Raw genomic sequence first — 23,019 nt, 5'->3', positions numbered from 1 at the left:
AATGCACTAAGAATGACCTTTTTAGACCACATCTCAGAAAATTCATCTTGGTTTTCTTTGACGATATTTTGATCTATAGTCCTACCCTTCAACAGCACCAAAACCATCTCCAGATAGTTCTTCACCTTGTTTCCACCAATTCATTTTTTGCTAATCCCAAGAAGTGTGTTTGCACAACCTCAGATTGGCTTCCTAGGTCATGTAATTTCTAGAAAGGGAGTAGCTGTACAACCAGAAAAATATCTTGCAGTCTTGGATTGGCCTCTGCCAAAGAATGTGAAGGAACTTCGAGGTTCTTTAGGACTTACGAATTATTAGCGACGGTTTATTAAAAATTGTGGTATTCTTGCTCATCCCTGGACATATTTGACCAAAAAGGATGCTTTCATAAAGAATCCAAAGGCTGAAGCGGCTTTCAGCATCTTAAAGGAGTCTTAACGTCAACTCCCATTCTTCTTCTACCAGATTTCACTCAACAATTTACTGTTGAATGTGATGTTTCAGCTGATGGTGTTGGTGCTATTCTACTTCAACAAAGTCATCCTCTTGCCTATTTCAGTAAGGGATTTTCCTTCTCTAATCGGGTTAAATCTACATATGACCGTGAGTTATTGGCTTTAGTTCTTGCATTACAAAAGTGGAACCACTATCTATTGGGTCAACATTTTGTCGTCACAACTGATCATTGCAGCCTAAAATATCTCCTGGATCAGAATACAACTACTGCTGAACAACAACGTTTGTTGATGAAGCTAATGCCGTTTTACTTCACTATTGTCTATAAAGCGAGTAGTGAAAATAAAGGAGTTGATTCACTGTCTCCTCACCCTCAATATGCTGATCTTTTGACTCTAGCAATGCCGGTTTCATAGGATTTTAGCAATTTAAGGGAAGCACTTGAAGATGATACATATACCAAGCAGCTTTTAGATCAACTCTCTGCTGACCCTTCTTCTCATTCGGATTTTTCACTGTCTTCCAGCCATCTTTACCGCAAATCCAGGTTCTAATTCCTGATTATCCTTAGCTTAAAGCCAAGATTATAGCTGAGGCATGTGATTCACCAACCGGAGGTCATGGCGGATATTTGAAAACTCTCAAAAGAGTTTCTGCAAATTTTAACTGGCCATGTTTAAAGCAGGATGTTAAGTTGTTTGTCCAGAACTGTTTAATTTGCCAGGAAAATAAATATGAAACTTTGGCTCCAAGTAGTCTTTTGCAGCCTTTGCCGATTCCAAACCGAGTTTGGAAAGACATTTCCCGGGACTTTATTGTGGGGCTTCCTTCTTCAAATGGTTATGACACCATCCTTGTGGTAGTGGACAGGTTCAGAAAATATAATCATTTTCTAGCTTTATCTCATCCGTTCACTGTCAAAACACTGGCTGCTTTGTTTTGTAGGGAAATTGTCCAGTTGCATGGCTTACCTCGTTCTATTATTTCAGATAGTGATGTTATTTTCTTGAGTGCTTTTTGGCAAGAACTTTTTTGTCTTAATCATACTCGTCTCATATGGGTACTTCTTACCATCCCCAAACTGATGGCCAAACAGAGGTGGTTAATCGGTGCCTTGAAGCTTATTTGCGTTGTTTTGCTCATGAAAAGCCTACATCATGGTATCAATATTTAGCTTGGGCTGAGTATCCTTTCAACACGGGCTACCATTCATCGACAAATATGACTCCTTTTCAGGTTGAGTATGGGAGGGAGCCACCACCATTGCATCATTTTGTTCCTGGTGAAACTAAACTTGCTGATCTTGAAGTGCAACTTTTGGCAGGTGACCAGATGTTAAAGTTACTGCAGTCCAATCTCTTGAAGGTTCAATCTCGTATGAAGTCCCAAGCAGATTCAAAGCGACGTGAATTGTCTTTTAATGTGGTTGATGTTGTTCTACTTCATATACAATCTTATCGTCAAAAAAGTTTGGCCAAACGTCCTAATGAGAAGTTGTCTCCTCACTACTTTGGGCCATATAAAATTGTTCGCAAAATGGGTCCTATTGCTTACAAGTTGCAGTTGCCTCCAACGGTGAAGGTACATCCAATTTTTCATGTTTCCTTGCTTCGTCCTGCTCATGGATATGCTGATATGCCATCACCTCCACCATTACCGCTTTCGGCTGATTTGGAATTCATGGTGGAGCCTGAAAAAGGTTTACGCATGGGTGAAAGGACCTGGGATTTCAACTTTAAAATTACTCATTCAATGGCATCATCATCCTACTGAAGAATCTAGTTGGGAAGAATTGACTTACTAGCTGGTCAGTTTCCTTCCCTTTGCCTTGAGGACAAGGCGTCTTTTCAGGGGGGTGCACTGATACGACCCCACCTTTGGGGACATATTTTAGAAAAAGAAAGAGTGAAAGGGGAAATAGAGAGTTTGGAACTGCAAATGGAAAGAGTCAGCCAAACATTAAGTAACTGCCACCTAGATATTCTCCAGCAGTTACCACTTACCAATATTACAACTACTATCAGATTGGGCTTTACAGTTTTCTAGTTGTTTGTTGTAGACAATATGTATCCTATAAATATCTAGTTAGAATTATTTTTAAGGAGGATTGAATATATGTTTGAATATCAATTTCTGGGAGTTTTGTCCACTTCATACGGACAGATTTATTGGTTGTAAACTGTGTTTAAGATACTTGCACAATCTATTACCAGTAGCAATTTCTTTTCTTTCTCATTTACCTTCATAAGCTTTTCCAGCATCTAACAAAGTCGCAACACTTTACTTTAGTGAATTTTGCTATAATTCGAGTCAATTGCAAGAAAATATTCAAAAAATCAGTTTCCTGTCATAAAATGCTAAAATAGATAATAACCTTAAAAGCCTTCAGAAATGAATCCTCCTCTTCATCATTTGCTGCAGCATCCTCATCTATAACTTGCTCACGATCAAGTAGTCTAAAAAATAATAGAATGAATAAATTACTTGACTTATAATTATTATAAACATATACTCCCTCCGTCCCAATTTATGATGCACCATTTACTTGGCACAAAGTTTAAGAAAAAAAAAAAGACTTTTGAAACTTGTGGTCCAAAACAAACTTCGGATGGTTTGCTTGACTATAAATCATTTCATTAAAGATAAGAGAGAATTTGAAAGTTAAGTTATTTCTAGTTATAGAAAAGGTACATTCTTTTTAGGATAGTCTAAAAAGGAAAGGGTGTCACATAATTGGGACAAAGGGAGTAGTGCTTAGGTACTCCACTGACCCAACAAATCAGACCCAGTTTCACCTGTGTGTAATTTCAGAATAAAATGCTTGAGAAAAAAATAGTACATTGAATGTGAAGTCATGCTAAAAATTACAGTTTAAAATGTGAAACACCGAGCAGTACAGAATACAGTAGAATCAATATAGAAAGTTAGAAACAATATAAACTAGTACCTTCATCTTGGAAAGAAAGGTGGAAATAGGAGTATGACGGAAAAATAACTCAAAGTGTTGGTTTCAATTTGAATATCAATTTCTTTATGACTCAAAATTTATATAATTAGAAACTACACAATAAGACTACACCACATAATTTATTATAATTAAAAATACATTTAAAATGCAGCAGAAAATCACGGTAAAGAAAGAAAAGCAGATTGACTCCACCAAGTTATAGTGCTATATAAAATCAAACAGAAAATTAACACTTCATATTAATTTTCTCTCAAGGGAGAAATATTTTCCATTTAAGGATAGGTCAGATTTCGGGATGGATAAAAAAGGAAGGTCCAACTTAATGAGATGGTGGGAAATGTATAATGCAAAATTTAAGAAGTTATACCCCAAAATTATGTTTAAAAAGAGAAACTAAAGAAGGAATCTCTGGGTAAACAAAACTTACCTATCTATTGCAGCATCATCATAATGAATTTGTCGGGATTTTCCAGCCTCATCATTGTCATCAGCAAATAATTCTTTTGATCCATACCTTATGATGTCATCTAATTCTTCCTGCATTAGGGAACCACTCAAGAAGGAAGGTACATCAGCATTTCTTTTTTTGATGAAATAAGAAGGAAATCATTAACAAAAAGCATCAAGAATATGCAAGCATTACAAAGAGATCATCAGCTCCCAGGAAGGGAAAAAAAAAGCTATCACAACTATCAACATAGATCTATGGAGCTGATAAATTCTAGGAAAGATTCAACGGTAATTACAGAGTAGTTGTTAACCCAACTAAAAAGACTAATCAAACATCTAGCCTTAAGAGAGGAAATGGGAGTTGGGATGCCATCAAAACACCTTTTGTTCCTCTCTATCCATAAGCACAATGAAAATACAAGCAGGAATCAAAAACCAGATCTTTTTGATGGACTTCCTACATTAGCATTATTGTTGTACAGGGAGAAAGTAGAGCAGTAACAATTATTCCTGAGGGGACTTTAAAGAAGGATGGGGTAAGATTGCATTATAGATTCAAAGATTCATTAATGCTATACATACGACAGATAGAAGCTGGTTATGGATTCATCTTTTGGGGCTTCCTCAGAATCTGTGGTCTCAAAAGGTTTTCCAAGAAAAAGAAACTTTTGTGGTGGATGTATCGAAACTGAAAAAGAAACCAGCTTAAGAAATCATTTGCGATGGGCGAGGATAAAACTGAAGGGAGATGGGGGAAACATTCCAAAAGTAAGAGGAGGTTGAAAGCGACGGATATGTTTACACTATTCTGATTTGGTGAGCAAATTCAGACAAGAGCAGCAGTCGGATACAAACTTGGTGATAAAATAGGGGGGCAAGGGGCATGGATTTCACATCAGGCCCTAGATCATGCGGCCACATCGAAGGAAGCAAACAATTTCGACGTGAGGAGGCATGTGACATTTTGAAGTCGCCAATACCCGATGCTCCACTCAGCCACAAGTCTTTGGGCCATTATTTATCAGGCCCAACTGATCCTTTTTTTGATGACAAGGGAAACCCGCAACCGCTACCCTTTAGGTGCGCACAGGGTAAAACCCCCGCTCCTATGCAATAGCTCGCAAACCACATAGGAGAGGTAACCCGCACTAGGCAAACCCGGTGCGACGAGCTCGACCCAGAAGCAAACCCCTTGCTTTCGCTGGCAAGGGGTTTCGAACTTGAGACCTCCAACATGGAAGTCCCAAGCCCAACTGATCCTACAATAATTAAAAGGACTGAGGACCCTCTGGACATCTAATATAAACACACCAAATATCTATAGAAGTATTCATTATTCTCACTGCGAACAATACAGGAAACATCACAACTCAAATTCAACCTTTTCTACCTTCAATTCCTCAGGGACAGTACAAGACCAGAGCAAAGGTGATCACACTGTGGTAACAAGCATCGAAGAAGGAAATATTTCTCACAAAAACGCCCAGGCGACATCAATCATGCAACTAATTGAAGTTACACTGGAACATCCAACGGTGATTGAACATGCAAAACCAATAAAATTTCAAGATGATGAGACGGATGCAACCCTCAGCCTCTTGGCAAGACTGTGTGCACTCTACCCTAAGAAGGGTCTCCCTGGGTATGTTGTTGTTGTTGTTGTTGAGATGGATGCAACTCTCAGGGTGCATAGCAACATAATTAAATTGATCAATCAATTTGGAGAGGATGTCAAGGGATATGAAAAAGAGGCCTTTGCTATTTTTCCAGAAAACTGATAGCAACAAAAAGATTAACAATCTAGTGCCAAAGATTCTTACAATTCCAAGATGGAAAGGTTCACAAGAACTTGCGAATTTAGTTGCTCTTAATGTCAAATTCAGAAGCAATAGGGACCGAAACAGGGAGAAGTTACAGTCAGTTGTTGGTCCATGAAGATGAATACAATCTCATGGAACGTTAGGGGGATAAAAAAATAGGAGGATATGAAGAAGTCCCATACTTAATGTAAATTGAACCCAACACAAGCTAGGCAAGTGATGTGTAGTAATTGTAAAAAGAGAGAAAATCGGAGCAGGCATGAAACACTATTTTCTTAGCATTGAACCTTACTTCAATGACTGGAAAGCTTACGACATAGGTAATAGAACAAAGCCTTAGGCTGATAACCATTAGTGGTCAATGGGATGGATGGTCTCCTCTCAAACTAGCTTTAGGGGTTGAGTTAGGCCCAAAATTCATTTCTTTACGTGGTATCAGAGCAGTACCCATCTCACCTGATGTTGGGCCCCATATTAAATTACTCATGCTCCAAATGTTCACCCCTGCGTGGAAGGGGGGTGTGAAGAAGTCCCACATTTGTGGTTAATAGGATGGGTGGTCTGCTTGTATGATCTTGAGTAATCCTCCCCTCATGAGCTAGCCTTTGTGGTTGAGTTAGGCCCAAAATCCATTTCTTTAGAGAAGAAAAGAGCACTTTGCAGAGTTAAATACACAAGGGGAGGGACGATATTTACGGTCTACAAGAAACTAAAGTCAAAGAGAATATAGATGAATATGTGAAGCAACTTCGGGCAAATAGATGGGTGAAGTATGAATATTGACAGGCAAGTGGCACTAAAGGGGGAATTTTAACGATATGCGGACAGTAGAGTATGGAAAAGGGAAATCTGTTCCACTGGGTTACATTCCCTAACTGGTATCTTCATGTCACTGACTCAAGATTTTACATGGAATCTAACAGGGGTATATGGACCAAACAACAGAAAACAAAGACGTAATATTGAGGAGGAAATTGGTGCATCCAGGGGCCTCAATGAAGATTTTAACACTCCCAGATTCATTTCAGAAAAGAAGAATTGCACTTCCTTCTCCAGCATATGACTGACTTATCAAAAATCATAGATGACATTGAGCTTGTGGATCTTCCACCAAATGGAATAAGGAATTCAAATGTGGCATGCAGTCTATTTTGCAGAGGGTAGCCTCAGACCACTTCCCTTTATCATTGTAGAGTGAGGATTTGGACCACAGAAAATCCTACTTTAAATTTTAAAATTGGTGGTTAAGAAGAGTTGATGGTTTTAATGTGAAAATTTAGTGGGACTCTATTGAGGTGGATGGCAGACTAGACTACATCTTGACTAGTAAACTGAAAGCTTTGAAAGGAAAGCTTAAGGAGTAGGACTTAACTAAACATGGGAAGGAACTAATCAAGTTTTTCCATCACTTCCCAATCTTTTCCCAAATTCTTCGTCAAAAAAGAATCAAAATTCTCACAAAAAAGGGGAAAGAAGAAAACTGAAATAAGGACTGCACTACTTCCTCAAATGGTTATGCTTAGGTGTTAAGATTGCGTAGTTTCAGCAGCATATATGTTGCTGACTCCAATAAGTTTTAATTGTCTCCAATACAATACAGCTTCACTACAAACTCACAATTTCTGCATGGCAATCGATCTCCCATCCAAAAACAAGAGAAGTAGGAGACCACGTTGAAGAACATTCTACGGGTTTTGAGAGAGGAAAGGGGATGTCTGATCATAAGGCGTGCAAAGGGAAGGTTCTTCAACAGAAACAAAAGGAACTACAAAAGAGGCTTAGTGGGTGTTTGGATTGACTTATTTTTAGTGACTTTTGGCTTTTAAGCACTTTTTTAGTTTCGGAAGTGTTTGGGTAACACAAAAAGTGCTTTTAAACACTTTTTTTAAAGCTGAAAAGTTCCAAAAAAAATAAATAGCCAAAAGCCAAAAGTTGGGGGTTCTGAACTTATGACTTTTGGCTTCTAACTTATAAGCCACTTTGAAAAAAAAATAATCCAAACACCCCGTTATAATAAGGAAAATGACCAATAGAGAACAAAAATCACAAGAATTACAGTCAGTGCTTAATCTTTCAGACAAACCTAAAAGGAAAACCTCATACTTTGTATGTCAAATACAACTCAGTTTTGAATGCGAATTGCATGTTATTCCACGTAATTTCAGTCCTGCCCCAGAATTCTCTTTATAACTTCCATTGTACTAACTTGCATTAAAATATCATTCTGATTGATTAACAAGGACCAGAAAAGCAACTTTTTTTATGGGCGTCTTTCTTCTTTGTTGTTACTCGTGGTGTCTGGGCAAGCTTTCACGCACCTCAAATAATTTTGTGGGATACCTATCACCTCCCACAAACAAGGATAGGACAAGACTACGACAAATAGAAAGAAATCACCTGGTAATGGCATTTTTGTCTGGATTTGAACATGAGGCCTCATAATTCTTAACCCACTTCATTGACCACTAGGCCACAGGTGTCTTGTATTCCCCCCACACACTTTTGCATAAAAACTAGAGGTTTTTGAGCTACAATGATATACAACTTCCCTTCAGCACATTGTGACTGGTGAAACGGGTCAAGATCAGACTACAATAGTAGCAGGTACTGAAAATCACAGCTTCACTGAGAGGGAGAGTAGGACCTTATTCTAAGATATCTAAGACTATCAACCTTATATACCAATGCATATTCGTGTGGTCTTGATGTACATTAATTCAAGCTTATGAATATGTTACCTGATTGATGTTTTGAGCTTTGAGCCGTCCAACAACGAGATGTTCCAAAATCATTTTCTTCTTAGTCATCTGCATCATTCTTTCTTCAATTGTTCCTCTTGTTATGAGTCGGAAGATCATCACCTGCAACAGACAAGTATCAGCTATCAATTCATCTATAGGTCAAGAATTCAATAAGCAAATTCAGACCATCTCCATTTTGGCATGGAAATGAGGGCTAAAAGGCTTATTATCATTTTAGGTGTGAGGTGGGATTTGGGGGAGCAAGATATATAACCTTATTTGTTTGTCCAAGCCGATGAGCTCTGGCCATTGCTTGTAGGTCAGCATGGGGATTCCAGTCACTGTAATTAACATCCAAGTAAGAGATCAGCTAGTAATCGGAGGCATCAAGAAATTAAAGTGGCAGGAATTTGTTCCTCCACAAACTCTTCTGTTTCAGGGAGAATTCCTGATATGAACCAGCAGCATGAAGTTCCAACATGGAGAAACAATTGTCCATACTGTTTTAGCTTTGTGCAGATTCACTTCGCTATATGCTTACCAAATAGACATTTATCACAATAAACAACACACTTACCAATAGAATCTTATCATTCTTCTCACAACCATATTCCTAATTTACTCACTAAAAAGCTCACCAAGTGAATGTAAAGCAACAAAGATTGCTCAAATAGCTCTAATATTCTTGAGCAACACTTTTATTGAATGTATTACACTGGGTATGTATCCAGTGCCAAATTTCTATTGAGGTATTACAAGTCTTCTTGCACTGTTGTTCATGCACATATGGCAACACTAAGGGCTCCAATGACCAAGTAAGACCCCGCAATTTCTGTTGAAACCGCTCAGTCTCACAAATAAAAGAGAAAAAGAGGGGAACCCCTAAAAGATGATAAATGAAGAGCAAAGCAGCTTTTTTTTAATAACAGTGGTGTCTGGGCCAGCTTTCGTGCACCTCGACTAATTTCAAGGGATACCAGCCACCTCCCACCAGCAACTGGTAGCGGGTAACTCTACCCACTAAAGCTAGGACAGATGGGACACCTAGTGTCTTTTGTCTCCGCTGGGAATTGAACTCGAGACCTCATGGTTCTCAACAACAAGGCCACACCCTTGGGTGCAGAGCAATGCAGGTTGTTTTCTTTTATGTTCTTACAACCTCCAATGACTTGGAATTTAAGGGAAGAGATTTGGTTTCTCATGACAGAAGGATAAAAATAAAAGGAAACTAAGGCTGAAGAATTGACAAAAATGACTGGTAAATCAATGATAATAGGTATTCCTACGCCAGGGGAAAGAGAGCTAATTTGTTATTGCCTACTTTTAAGGATACCCAGAGGAAGAAAGAAGGGTAGACCAACGTGATAAATTTCCATTGACTGAAATATGTGACATTTCGACTAATCATAGAATCTTAGTTCTCATACAGCCTAGTCTTGTTTGCTGTCATCCAACCAATTCAAACAGAATTATGTGTTTCCAAAAACTTGCACAACCATTTCACCTAATTGAGCAATGTTCTTTGAAATCAAATTATCCAAGACGAAATGATCATCTTAGAAAGGTTTCAACAAGCTATATGCCTACATGTTGAAAAAATAAGAGTAACCTACCGTGATAAATTTCAATATGTGACATTTCAACTAATCATATCATCTTAGTTCTCTCTCAGCCAAGGAACTGTTTGCTTTAATCAACCAATTCAAACAGAATCCTGATCTTCCAACATCTTACACAATCATTTTCCTAATTGAGTGATTATTTTTTTTAGAATGAAAATAATCCATATATTAACAGGTATAATATACCAAATTGTATAGTCCCCTGAACCAAGAAATTACAAAATATAGGAAACTTAATAAGAGGGTGTTTGGTTTAGCTTAAAAGTTGGTCAAACTTACTTTTTTAAGTCAGTTTTTTACATCTGGAAGTGTTTGGCAAATATAAAAATAACTTAAAATAAGTCAAAAATGACTTAAAATAAGTTAGGGAGTGTTTGGCAAAGTTAAAAATGACTTTAAGAAAATTAAAAAAAACAAAAGTAGGCCTCTCCCTACTTTTTATTTTGACTTAAAAGTCATTTAAGTTTGACTTTTTAATTTTTTGACTTAAAGACTGCTTTTTTTAAGCCAATCCAAACGGGCTCTAAGTATGTTCCTTCTTACATGTTGTCTAAAACATCAAAAAATATCTTCAGTTTGCACTAGATGTTCCTCTTACACCAAAAGTAATATAGTGCTAAGAAGATCATCTTCAGATTTAGGATGTTGCACTGCTTCTCCTCAAAACACCTCCAATTTCTATAATCCTGTAGTCTACCAAGCACATGTTGGGACAACCCTCCACCTCTCTTTCTGATTGGATAGAATTCCTTCTCTACCCCAACTGTCTAGTGCCTCCTTTGTGCATGGCATCACCCATCTGATTTCCCTCAAGTTGAGTGATGTTCATCAACATCAAATTACCCAAAGATCAAAAAATCCTCTTAGAAGGGTCTCAACAAGTTATAGAGTATAGACCTACAAGTCAGTGTTTTGGACGGCGAGAGGCGACAAAAGGCGACAAGGGCCTGCCTCGCCACGCGGCGAGGCGCTCGCCTTTTTGAATCGAGGCGCCAATTAATACCAAAAATTAAAAATATTTAATTGCATCTATAAATATCCAAAATCTCAATAGCAATAACATAACATATATAAATATCCATTAAAAGTACTCCCACAAAAGTTACAATTAACCGAAATAATTATAGAAGAATTTATTTTTTTAAATGTAGACAGCGGGCAGTGGGCAGTGGCTTCAGTAGTTCAGTTCTTCTTCAGAAATCAGACTTCAGTCTTCACAATAAAAAACAGAGGGACTGAGAGAGTACTAAAAACAGAGCAAAAAGAAGAGAAGAGAGATTGATTCGAGAAAAGAAGAGAAGAGAGATTCCAGTCGACTTCAAGCAGTACCTGAGCAGCAGCAGCAGTCGCGAACTCGGAGCAGCAGCAATCGCGACAGTCGACTTCAAGTTTCCAATAGCAGCAGCAGCAGTCGCGAACTCTAATTCCAGTCGAGGGATTGATTTCAAGTCTCCAGTCGCGAAATGAGAAGGAGCAGTCGCGACATAAGTTTGAAAAAATACCCAAAAAAAACCCTAATTTGATTATTTGGCTTTTTAATTATTAAAATTCAGACTTTCAAAATAAAAAAAAGGCGACGCCTATTGCATCGCCAATTCCATGTCACCCCTCGCCTTGGCTCGCCTTTTTGATCTCGCCACGCCTCGCCTGAAATAGGCGCAAACCCCTCGCCTCGCCTCGCCTTGTCGCCAAAGGCGAGAGGCGCTCGCCTTTAAGAACACTGCTACAAGTAAAGAAAATCCATACACTAGCTACTTTATCTTATTTTCAGATCTTTCAAGGATTTTGAGTAAACCCAGCAAAGTGGTTTAGTATTGTAAAAGACAAAAGCAAGTTGTACAATTCCTTCGAAATAGGTGACCTAACACCGGATAACATACCATTAAGCATGGCTCTTCCTTTGATACCATGTTAAGAAAATAGACATCAGACCTAACTCAACCACAAAAGCGATCTCATGTGATGATTGTTCAAGATTGCATAAGGAGATCACAGAACATACAAGGAGATTACATGCCATGCGCTCGACTGGTATGGGATTCTAACAAGTGAAGAACTACAAGAGAGAAGAAAATATATTGATGACTTAGTGATTTGATGAATACAAGAGATGTAGTATTGGTTCCCAATGGGGAAAATATCTCACATGGGAACATAACCGTTCTAACATTTAATCCCAACATGTTCCCTCAAACTCAAAGTTGAGAAACTAACCTGAGTTTGTCTATTTTGGAAACATAAAAAGGTATATATTTACAAAAAATACGCCAAAAACCAAGGAAATCTGATTGGAAAAGCACTGCATGTCAGAAATTTTTTCCATGAAACAATGCTCAGAAAATCTGCCTCACTACCAGAATGATCATTGAATCAATGCGACGTCACTGGAGTTGAAGAAAAGAGTCACCATGCAACCGAAATGACATCAAGAAGAGACATGGCATCTTCATAACACTCGGGAAAAAACTGAATGCGTCAGAAGGATCACCATAAAGAGTTGCAATGTCACAGATGCAGCTATCAGAAAGAGGTATTGTGCCACCAGAACAGCCCCCAGAAAGAAGCTAAGTGCTGCTGGAGCTACTGCCTGAGATGTGAATGCCAGAGAAGATGACAGCACTAATTGCTAAAAAGGAAGGAAATAAGAATAATATTGGCCGAGCATGCAGCGTAAGGCTGCACACCAGTAAACAAGCTTCATGAGTTACTACCAAAACAGTAAAGGAGAGAAGAGGTAAGAAGAAGAACATTGCCCACTGGAAACAGTTATTTGAGTCTCTCTTTTGTTTTGAGAAAAGGGTAACTTTATGTTCACACCAAACAATTCATCATCCAAAAAATGATGAATTGGAAACTTATATCACCCAGGAGGGTATTTTTACAAGTTTCCTATTAAGATCAACTAAATCTTCTATCTCCCCTACCAGTTTCTGTTTACACCAAAAATATAAAAGGCTTGTACAATTCATTCTAATCTTCTGTAAGTTACTGTTGTGACCATCAAAACACCTTGAATTTCTTTCTTTCAATAAGGTCCACCATATACTTGCTGGGATAGTTCTCCACCAGTGCTCCTTTCTTCCCCTGTTCTCAATACCTTCCCAGCTACTTAGAAGTTCCATTGTTGTCTTAGGCATCACCCAATTAACTCCTAGCAGACACAAAAACATGTTCCATAAACTCATAGCTGCTTTACAGTGCATGAATAAATGAGCATTGACCTTTGCATCCTGCTTGCGCAATGCACATCTTGAGCAGATCTGCCAGCCCCTTTTCTGGAGTGCCTCATGGGTTAGGCCAGCCCTTTCGCATACCAACCAAGTAAAGAAAGCTACCTTAGGAGGACATTTGGTCTTCCACACTAGCTTCCAAGGCCATATGTCTAGCATTGTTTGTAGTGTGTTGAGTTCCCAATAGCAATATTTTACTGTAAACACTCCCTTGCTGTGTAGTTTCCATCTAGGTTTGTCAGGCCTCATGGATAAAGTAGGGTGTGAGTTAAGTACTTCCAGCAACTTGGCCACTTCCCCAATTTCCCAATCATTAAGTGCTCTTCTAAATACTAGTCCTTAGTAGACTTAAAGTGTAAAGGTGTGGGGAAGAAGTTTCTAAGACTGTTTTCTCCAATCCACACCTCATACTAGAAATCAGTTCTTAAGTCATTTCCAATCGTGAAAGACACATTATTGTTGATATGGGGCCATAATCGTCTTATGGTTTTCCAGACACTACACCCAAAGGAACCCATGACCTCCTCCGTTAGGGCTGGGCATTCGGTAATTCGGTTCGGTTTCGGGTTTTTTTTTTTTTTTTTTTGAAACTGGTAACATTGTATTCCTCAGCATTAAGGGCTATGCTGGCCACCTCCAAAAGTGTTAGTTACATAGAAAAACCAACAAAAAAAACAAGATTACTTACAAAGCTCCTATGAAATCCACTAGTTGAATTTCTTCTTCTATGTTCATTTCTTTTACACCAAAAACCTAGAGTGGTAATTACTTTCCACTTAATCTTCTCTATAGTGCATTCTTTCCCTACAAAAGTTCTCTGATTTCTCTCCTTCCAAATGATCCACCAGATACAAGAAGGTACTGTTCTCCACCACCTCCTCTGGCTCTTACTACCTCCCCTTCTGACCCAACAACTTAGTAGGTCTGCTGTATGTTCTGGCATAATCCAATTTAGGCTCTTTATATTGGTGAATACAGCCCATACTTGTGTTGTTACTTTGCAGCGGAGAAACAGATGATTGTTGGTTTCTAGAGCCTCTTTACAAAGATAACATCTTGAGGCAATAATTTTTCCCCTCTTTTGAAGTTTATCATGTGTCAGGCAAGCTCTCCTAGTTACCAACCAAGTGAAACACTTCACCTTAGTAGGGGCTACACTCTTCCATATAGCACTCCATGGCCCTGATTTCTTCCCCGCAATTGTGGCTAGATCCCTTTTATACATTCTGTTCACATAGAATTGACCATCAGTATGATGCCTCCATAGCAAGTTATTTGTTTCCAGATTTGTGCCAAGAAAATCTCCAATCAAAGCTAGCATATCCGATACCCACTCTATTTCCCAATCATTAAGAAATCTCCTAAAGAGCAAATTCCATCCTTGTGGGGACCAAACCTCTTGTATTTTGCTGTCAGGATTCATGCAAATGGAAAACAACCCAGGGAATAAATTTTCCAAGGACCCTTGACCAGTCCAATCTTCCTTCCAAAACAAAGCCTTATTTCCTCGACTAACCTTTATCCTTACATTGTCTCTGAAAGCCAGCCATAGGTTTCTTATAGTCCTCCATACTCCCACGCCATATGTTTCTGTCACTTCCTCTGAACACCATTGATCTTCCTGACCATATTTGTGTTGAATGAGTTCCTTCCATAGAGCTTGATCTTCCAAATTGTATCTCCACAACCTATTTGGTAAGTTAAGCTGTTGTTGTGTCTCTTAGGTTTCTTACTCCCAAACCCCCACATCTTTTGTTCTATTGAACCGCCATCCATTTACTAAGTTGTAGCTCTTCTCAATCTTGTTACCTTGCCAAAGGAAGTTTCTCCTCAATGAGTCTATAGCTTTGACTACCTTGCCGGGAATGGGAAAAAGTGACATCACATATGTTGGCAAGGAGTCTAAAACAGAATTAATCAAAGTGACTCTTCCCCTCAAGGATAGATATTGGGATTTCCAAAGTGCCAGTCTCCTCTCTGATTTTTCTAGTACACCATCCCAAATGCTAACTGCTTTATGCTTAGCACCCAATGGCAGACCTAGATAAACTGTAGGCAACCTCTCTATCTTGCACTTCAATATATTGGCCAAAGCTTGAATATGTTGGACCTCTTTAATAGGAAAAATGCTACTTTTTCTCCAATTCACCTCAAGTCCAGAGCATGCCTCAAAAATTACCAGAAAAATGCTGATGTGACAGAGTTGTTCCTGCTCTGCTTCACAAAAAATTATTATGTCATCCGCATACAATAAATGAGTCATATCCATCACCTCATTAACCCTGTTTTTTATTCTGAAACCCCTAATCCAGTTGTTTAGAGAAGCTCTCTCATCAAACTATCCAACCCTTCCATAGCAATGATAAACAGGAAAGGGGACAAAGGGTCTCCTTGTCCAAGACCTCTTTCAGCAGGAAAAAAACCTATCGGTTCTCTATTAACCAAAATGGAGAACCTGGTGGTTTTAATACAGAACTCAATCCACTTGAGCCATGTAGGGCCAAAACTCATTTGTCTAAGAATGTTGATCAGGAAGTCCCAATTAAGATGGTCATAGGCTTTTTCAATATCCAGTTTGCACATTACCCCTGGCACATCTCCTCTAATCCTTGTATCAATACATTCACTAGCAATTAAAGCAGCATCCATTATTTGTCTCCCTTTAATGAAAGTCATTTGATTTTTGTTGACTAGCTTGTCTATCACCTTCTTCAGCCTTTCTGCCAACACTTTGGCAATTATTTTATAAACCCAGTAATGAGACTAATTGGTCTGAAGTCTCTTAGATCATTTGCCCCCACCTTCTTAGGAATTAGAGCCACAAAGGTAGCATTGAAACTTTTCTCAAAACTTTGGTGGCAGTGAAAGTTTTGGAAGGTTTGCATCAGATCTTCCTTTATGGTTTCCTAGAATGCCTGAAAGAAGGCCATGGTGTAACCATCACGCCCAGGTGCTTTATCACAAGCACACAATCTTATCCCTTCTAGCACCTCATCCTCACTGAATTCTCTAGATAACCAGCTCTGCTCCTCCATTGTTATTCTCTATACGTTAAGAATATTTAGTGAGGGTCTCCAGTTTTCTACCTCCTTATACAAATTCGGTTCGGTTCGATTTATGTTATTTCGGTTCGGTTTTTGTTAATTCGGTCGCCGCCTCGCCGGTCGGTTGCTGCCTTGTTGGTGGTCGCCGCATAGCCAGTCGGTTGCTGCCTTGTTGGTGGTCGCCGCCTCGCCGGTCGGTTGTTGCTGGAGACTGGAGTGCTTGTCGGCTGCTGGCCGGTCGCTGGTTGGCGCCAGAAGTGGGAACTAGTGACGTGCGAGGTGCGACGCTCATGTTCAGCAGGTTCTGAGAATTGAATGAAAAAGTTTGAAAAGAGAAGTTGAGTCTTTGACCTAATTTTGGATATAATATTTATTATTTAATATTAATATATATATTATAATCCGAACAATACAAAAATCACATACCGAAAACCGAACCGAAATACCGAAAAATACAAAAATCTATACCGAATACCGAACCAAAAACCGAAATACCAAAATAATTCGGTTTTTCGGTATTTATGCCCAGCCCTATCCTCCGTTGTCCATTGTGTGAGTAAACCATACTTCCCTTCAATAAATATTCTCTAGAGAGCTCTGCCCTGCCCCTTTTTCTGAGCAAAATCTCCAGAGCCATTTTTGCAATAGTGAAGTGTTCTGTTTGTTGAGGTTCTTTAAACTAAGACCCCCTGCTGATTACTAAGGGCTAGCACATCCCACTTCACGAGATTATAACCTCTCTTTTCCTTGTTTCCTTGCATAAAAATGATCTCCTTCCCCTGATGAGTTTCTTTACGGTGCTTTTTGGTATAGGAAAGAGACTCATCATGTAAGTTGGAAGTCCATCAAGTACTCACTTGGTAAGGGTCAATCTGCCACCTAGTGAAAGGTAGACTTTTCCACCTAGACAATTTCTTGTCGCACCTTTCTATCACCCAACTCCACACCTCTAATGCTTTATTTTTAGCTCCTAGTGGCAATCCCAGGTACTTAGTTGGCAGAGAGTTGATTTGACAACCAAAAACCTCAGCCAGTTCATTCAAGTTTCCAACCTGGTTGATAGGGAAGATGTGGCTTTTTAGCCAGTTTACACGAAGACCTAAAATTCCTTCAAAAACTGACAGGATGGCTCTCAGATGCCTGATTTGACATGACTCTGCTTCACAAAAAATTAAGGCATCATCTGCATAAAACAGATGAGAGATTTCTAGTTCATCCCCTCTTCCTGTCTAAGCACTGAAGCCTTTCACCCATCTATTTGCATTTGCAATCCTGAACATGTGATTAAGAACTTCCATAACTAACAAGAATAGGAAGGGTGACATGGGGTCCCCTTGCCTAAGACCCCTTTGATATTGAAAAAAGCATGTGGTGTTGCCATTAATGATGATGGAGAATTTCACACCAGAAATACAAAATCTGATCCATTTTAACCACATGTTCCCAAAACCATGTCTTTTAGAATTTTGGGGGGAAAACTCCAATTGACATGATCATAGGCCTTTTCAACATCCAATTTGCAAAGGATCCCTGGTTTCTTCTGTTTAACCCTTGAATCTACTAATTCATTAGCCAACAATAAAGCATCAAGTATTTATCTCCCTTTCAGAAAAGCCATTTGGCGTTCATCAACTAATTTCCCCATGACTATTTTGAGCCTTCCAGTTATGATTTTAGAGATGACTTTGTGGACTCCCCCAATCAGACTAATAGGTCTGAAATCCTTTGGCTCTACAGCCCCAGGCTTCTTTGGAATCAGTGTTATAAATGTTGCATTGAAAGATTTCAATGATCCCCTTTGGTGAAAATTGTTAATAGTCTGCATTAGGTCCTCCTTCAAGATGTCCCAGCATGCCTTGAAAAAATTCATGGTGAAACCATCGGGTCTAGGAGCTTTGTCTCCATCACACAGTTTAATTGTTTGCAATACCTCTGTATCTGTAAAAGGTCTCTGAAGCCATTCATTCTCTTCTCTGGAGATTGGAGGACAACTTGTCAAGTCGAAAGAAGGTCTCCATGGCTCAACTTATCATTGCTTTCTTGATTTATTCAGGTTCCTATACTTCCTCCCCCCTTACCACCAACCTGTCAATTGTATTGTACCTTTTGTGTGTTGTTGCTATTCTCTAAAAAAATCTTGTATTCCTGTCCCCTTCCTTTAGCCAGAGTGCTCTAGTTTTTTGCCTCCATTTCTCTTCTTCATGTTTGTCCAGTACTTTGAGTTCCACAAGTATTGTTGCCCTAATCATCATCTCGTCCTGGGATAATTCTCTATCCTCCTGAGATCTATCCAAGTCAGACAATTCTTCAAGTAAGCTATTTTTTTTTGCTGGCCATTTCAGAGAGTGTTCTTCTACTCCAGTCTCTCACTTTTCATTTCAACATTTTTAACTTGGTGTGAAATTTATAGTCTGGACATCCTTCTACCATGAAGCCATTCCACCAATCTTGCACCAGCTTATTAAATCCCTCAACCCTGAGCCACCATTTTTCAAATTTAAAGTAAATCTGCCTTTGTTCCGAATCACCACACTCTAAAATGTAGGGTTGTGGTCTGAGGTTACTAAACTCTAGGCAGAATCATTTGCCTGATGTTCTTGAAACTTTCCTCCCATTCCATAGAGTAGAGAAATCTATCCAACCTTGCATAGTTCTGGTGATAAAGTCCCCTGTTCCAGGTATATTTACCCCCAATTAAGATAGGGTCATGGATTTCCAGTTTTTCAATCCATTTGGAGAAGTTAGCCATGACATTAGAGATTCTAGAGCACCCCCTTCTTTCCAACATATGTCTCACTGTATTAATGTCTCCCCCTTTTACCCATGGCCCTTCGCTCAAACCCCTCATTCCAGCTATTTCCTCCTAACAGTCAAGCTTCTCCTTTCTAGTGTGTGGGGGCATAGACACCAGTAAAGGTCCAGAGGAAAGAGTCATGAAGAGCCTCAAATTTATACGTGATACAGAAGTTGCCTTCCTCCGCTTTGGTACCCCTCCACACCCTGTTGTCCCATATTAAAAGAATATCCCCCCTGCTACCATCTGCCATTTTATCCATCTGCATGGCCATATGTGAGATGCCACTCCTTCTACTCCTTCACTTACCTTAGTTTCCTGCAAACATATCACATCGTCCTTCCAGTTTTGCAAACAAGTCTTAACCAGGTTTTTTGTTGACCAATTATTAAGACCCCTCACATTCCATGTTAAAATCTTAACCTTCATTTAAAGGTTAAAAATAGGTTCTTCCCCCTACTCCTAGCCCCTTCCACCTCCTTGTCAAGACTGGATTGTAGATTTTTAAGTTCATTCTTCCCTATGCCTTTGCTTTTCGGAGTTGTGGAGCCTTTCACCTGTTTCGTTTTGTCAATTGCCATCTTCCTCATCAATTCTCATGAGAAGGTCTAGATTTTCACTTTCAAACCCCTCGAATGCTACCCCGTTAGTAATACTTAATTCCAAAAAATGAGAGTTCACCTAGTTTGGCGCCTTTGTCTCAGTCACCTCAAGTTGTGTGGAAATATGCATGTCAACAGGTTCTGGTTGATGCACCTGTTGTATTTGCAATTCTACTTCTCTTGTCCCAGATTGATCAGAGGTTTTAGGCGTGCTTTCCCCCTCTGTTTGTCTCGACGTATCATTGTCCTTGGCATTGCAGTCCTTCGACTGCGATATCACGTTTGCAGTCTCCTCTATAGCAATTTCCGCTTCACTTCTCCCATTCGTCTCCATGAACGTAGTGAGCTCCCAAGATTTCGGTGCTGATATGAAATTTTTAGCTAAGGATTTGATGTCTTTAAACCCTTTTAATCAGCCCATGTGTTGGTCACGTGTGTTTTTATTAATTGATTACTTAGGGCCTTCCATGACCTTTGTATTAAGGCCCAATAAATCTTTGGGATCCAGTTGACAAAGCCCAGTGTCACTAGCCCGGCTTCCGGCTCCACTAGACTCTGCTACATCACGTGGTTTTGCCTGTGGCTCTAGTCTATTCCCTTTCAACAGGTCTCTGTCAAATCGCAACTCTTTACCCATCGGTTTTTGACAACTTCTGGGTGAAGTAATTTTGGGATCTCCTTTCTCCGTTAGGCAACTCAGCCTATACTTGTTTCTCAAAGATTATTCCATCACTTTCGATTTTGATCTCTCTCAGGATATTATTGTGTTCGCTGCGAATTCTGATTCTCGCCCATTGGAGGTGGTTCCGGAGTGTGGTTTCCTCCTCTGTTTCGAGCCATCCACCACAACTATCTCCAATGGCTTTAAAGATCTTCTACGACTAGAGATGGAGAGGTAGGCCTATTACCTTAACCCATGTCGAGCTTGATGTATTCCTCTCCCCTTTAGTGTCAGCCAGAGGACCCCACCAACTAAGCTTAAATGGGGTTTTTCTCCATTCCCAAACTACCTTCCATGACCAGTTCTGCAAGTTGTTTGGAATTGAATTCAAAGAGAAAAAGACCATTCCCCATTTAATAGACATTCAAACGATGTGCTTGTTTCCAGATAGTAAAGGACCATTTCCAAATTTCTGATAGTGTAGAATCTGCATTGTATTCTCCCACCAGACTCCTTTTGAGCAGTGAGCACCTCACTACACAAGGGCCATTTAATGCTAACGATTCCTTCTTTCACATCTCCATTAACTCCCCTCCTTACTCTGTTTACCCATTTAAAGCCCTTGACCATCTCAGCATAGGGAATGTTTTCATCTACAATTCTGAAGGCCTCCAAGTTAGTTTTTCCCTTATGGCTACTTATAAGTCTTGACACCTTCTCCGTAATCTCTGCCCACCCTGCATTGAAGGTCAGTTCTGGGATGATGAGAACTGATCTTCTGCTGCCCATTACACTCATCAAACTGATGTATCTTCCGTACTTGTTATAGTTCCAAGGACAAAAGATCTCAGATATGTTGTCTGTTTTTCCTCCATCTAAAGATTGTGCTCCCTTGAGTCCTGGATGCCTCCTTTAGAACCATTACTATCCACTCCATAGATGTTTTATCAAAGGTTGTCCTCGTGATTGCATTCCTACTTCTCTCTGTCTACTCAAACCATACATCTGAGGTCCCTGAAATTCTTTCTATATCAAAAGACTTGAATCTAACCGCAAACTAGATGAAGTTGTACATACTATCTAAGTAGCGTCCTGTAGAGGGCTTGTTGCCTCACTATAAATTGGAGCTTGAAAGGATGATGAAGAAGAAAAAAGAGGCGACCACCAAAAGAGATAGCTGAGAAGGAGGGAGGAGGGTGGTGGTTCTCACTTCTCAGGCGATCCACCGGAAAGAAGGGTTCTCTCTCCTAGGAAGTAGGAGAGAGAGTTTTCCGAAAATGTGTCTGCGAGCATTCTAAAGGAAAAAACCTTTTTTCTTGTAATGTCGGTCAAATATTGCATCTCTACCGAGATATTTAAGGCTCTAATACCATACAAATAATAGAAAAGCAATAAAAGTATATTAAAACCTTGATGATTTATGGATACAGGAACACTTGTTTATTTGTATTTGTTAAATACAAGATATGATGTTTGTACATAGTCAGGTGATTTGGCGAAGATGTGGATTATACCTAGTGTCATCATGTTACCACCAGCTTATGGTGGACAGTACCAAAATGGCTCAGACTGTAGATGAACCATGCTAGACACAGTCAAGGATATGTTGTACAGTTGGACTTTTACGGAAAAGACGCATAACATCGGATTTTGCTCCTTTATCCCTCATGTGTATCCTTTGGAAAGAGATGAATAACAAAAAATTCAAAAGGATAGAAGCTAACTTTGTATATTTCAAAAATAGTTTTTGGCTTATAGTGAATTTTGGTGCACCCATGAGGTTTTTGTTTGTATAGGAGAATTAGGTGTCTTTGTACATAACACTCTTAATGTGAGTTCGCTACTATTTGGTATATCGCTTGTATATGGATTTTTTTCTCCCAAAAGTAATATCATTTACCTTATCAAAAAAAAAGTGTGAGACTACAACAAGAACCCTGGGACCTTGGTTAAATTGGTAAAGGTGGTAAAGTGTGTGATGTGTGGTAGGCACATATTATCCATTCCATTATACTATGAACCAAGTCTGGTATTAAGTGGAGAAGGGTAAACGAGCAGGTTATGCACCGAATTTTGAAACTAGAACAAAATTCTCAATTATCGAAAAAAATTCTCTCATATAAGAACATAACAGCTCTATACTCTATATTCCAATACTAACACTTAATTTCTAACAAGTATTGTTCCTTGATCAATGGAGAATGAAATGGAAATGTAGTAAAGGATGGATGCGGAGATAACATTATTGGTAGGAAGGCCATTCAACTTATGCTGCCGAAAGGTATGGGATAACAATGGAGAGGCAGCAAACTTTTCTGGGTCCAATTAAAGGGCACATGTGTAGGGTGAAAAAGATGATTAGGAATATATTTAAAATGCTTATCCACGTCGATTTTTGAAAGTTCGATTTAAAAGATATTAATGGAAAGTGTCATTGAGTTGAAGAATAGGAAATGGCATGGACAAGAGCAAGAGAAGGAAGTTGGAACTGAACGAAGAGGAAAACAATGGAACTATATAGACAAGTCAACTGAGAGAAAAGGGTTGAGGTAAGCCCAAGAAAAGGGGCTTATTCATTGGTGGATCGGAAAGCTGAAAGTTTGGCAAATAAGGGTGAGGGAGGAGGTAAGC

The 23,019-nt window shown here is 39.2% G+C and overlaps 1 protein-coding gene across 1 annotated transcript in view; it reads right to left on the bottom strand.

Moving 5' to 3' along the window:
• LOC102597816 (CHD3-type chromatin-remodeling factor PICKLE-like) overlaps positions 1-23,019 on the bottom strand; it is a 71,726-nt gene that overhangs the window by 13,671 nt on the left and 35,036 nt on the right. The window contains exons 17-20 of the mRNA XM_006343451.2: positions 8,710-8,776; positions 8,433-8,555; positions 3,852-3,961; positions 2,831-2,912 (exon numbers count right to left, since the gene is read on the bottom strand). Of these exons, the coding sequence (XP_006343513.1) occupies positions 2,831-2,912; positions 3,852-3,961; positions 8,433-8,555; positions 8,710-8,776 (382 nt within the window). The remainder of the gene's footprint in view (positions 1-2,830; positions 2,913-3,851; positions 3,962-8,432; positions 8,556-8,709; positions 8,777-23,019) is intronic.

This window comes from Solanum tuberosum, unplaced genomic scaffold (genome assembly GCF_000226075.1).
Source record: "Solanum tuberosum cultivar DM 1-3 516 R44 unplaced genomic scaffold, SolTub_3.0 scf00045, whole genome shotgun sequence".
In the NCBI taxonomy this organism is placed as follows: domain Eukaryota; kingdom Viridiplantae; phylum Streptophyta; class Magnoliopsida; order Solanales; family Solanaceae; genus Solanum; species Solanum tuberosum.
This window is presented reverse-complemented; position numbering and strand designations above follow the sequence as displayed.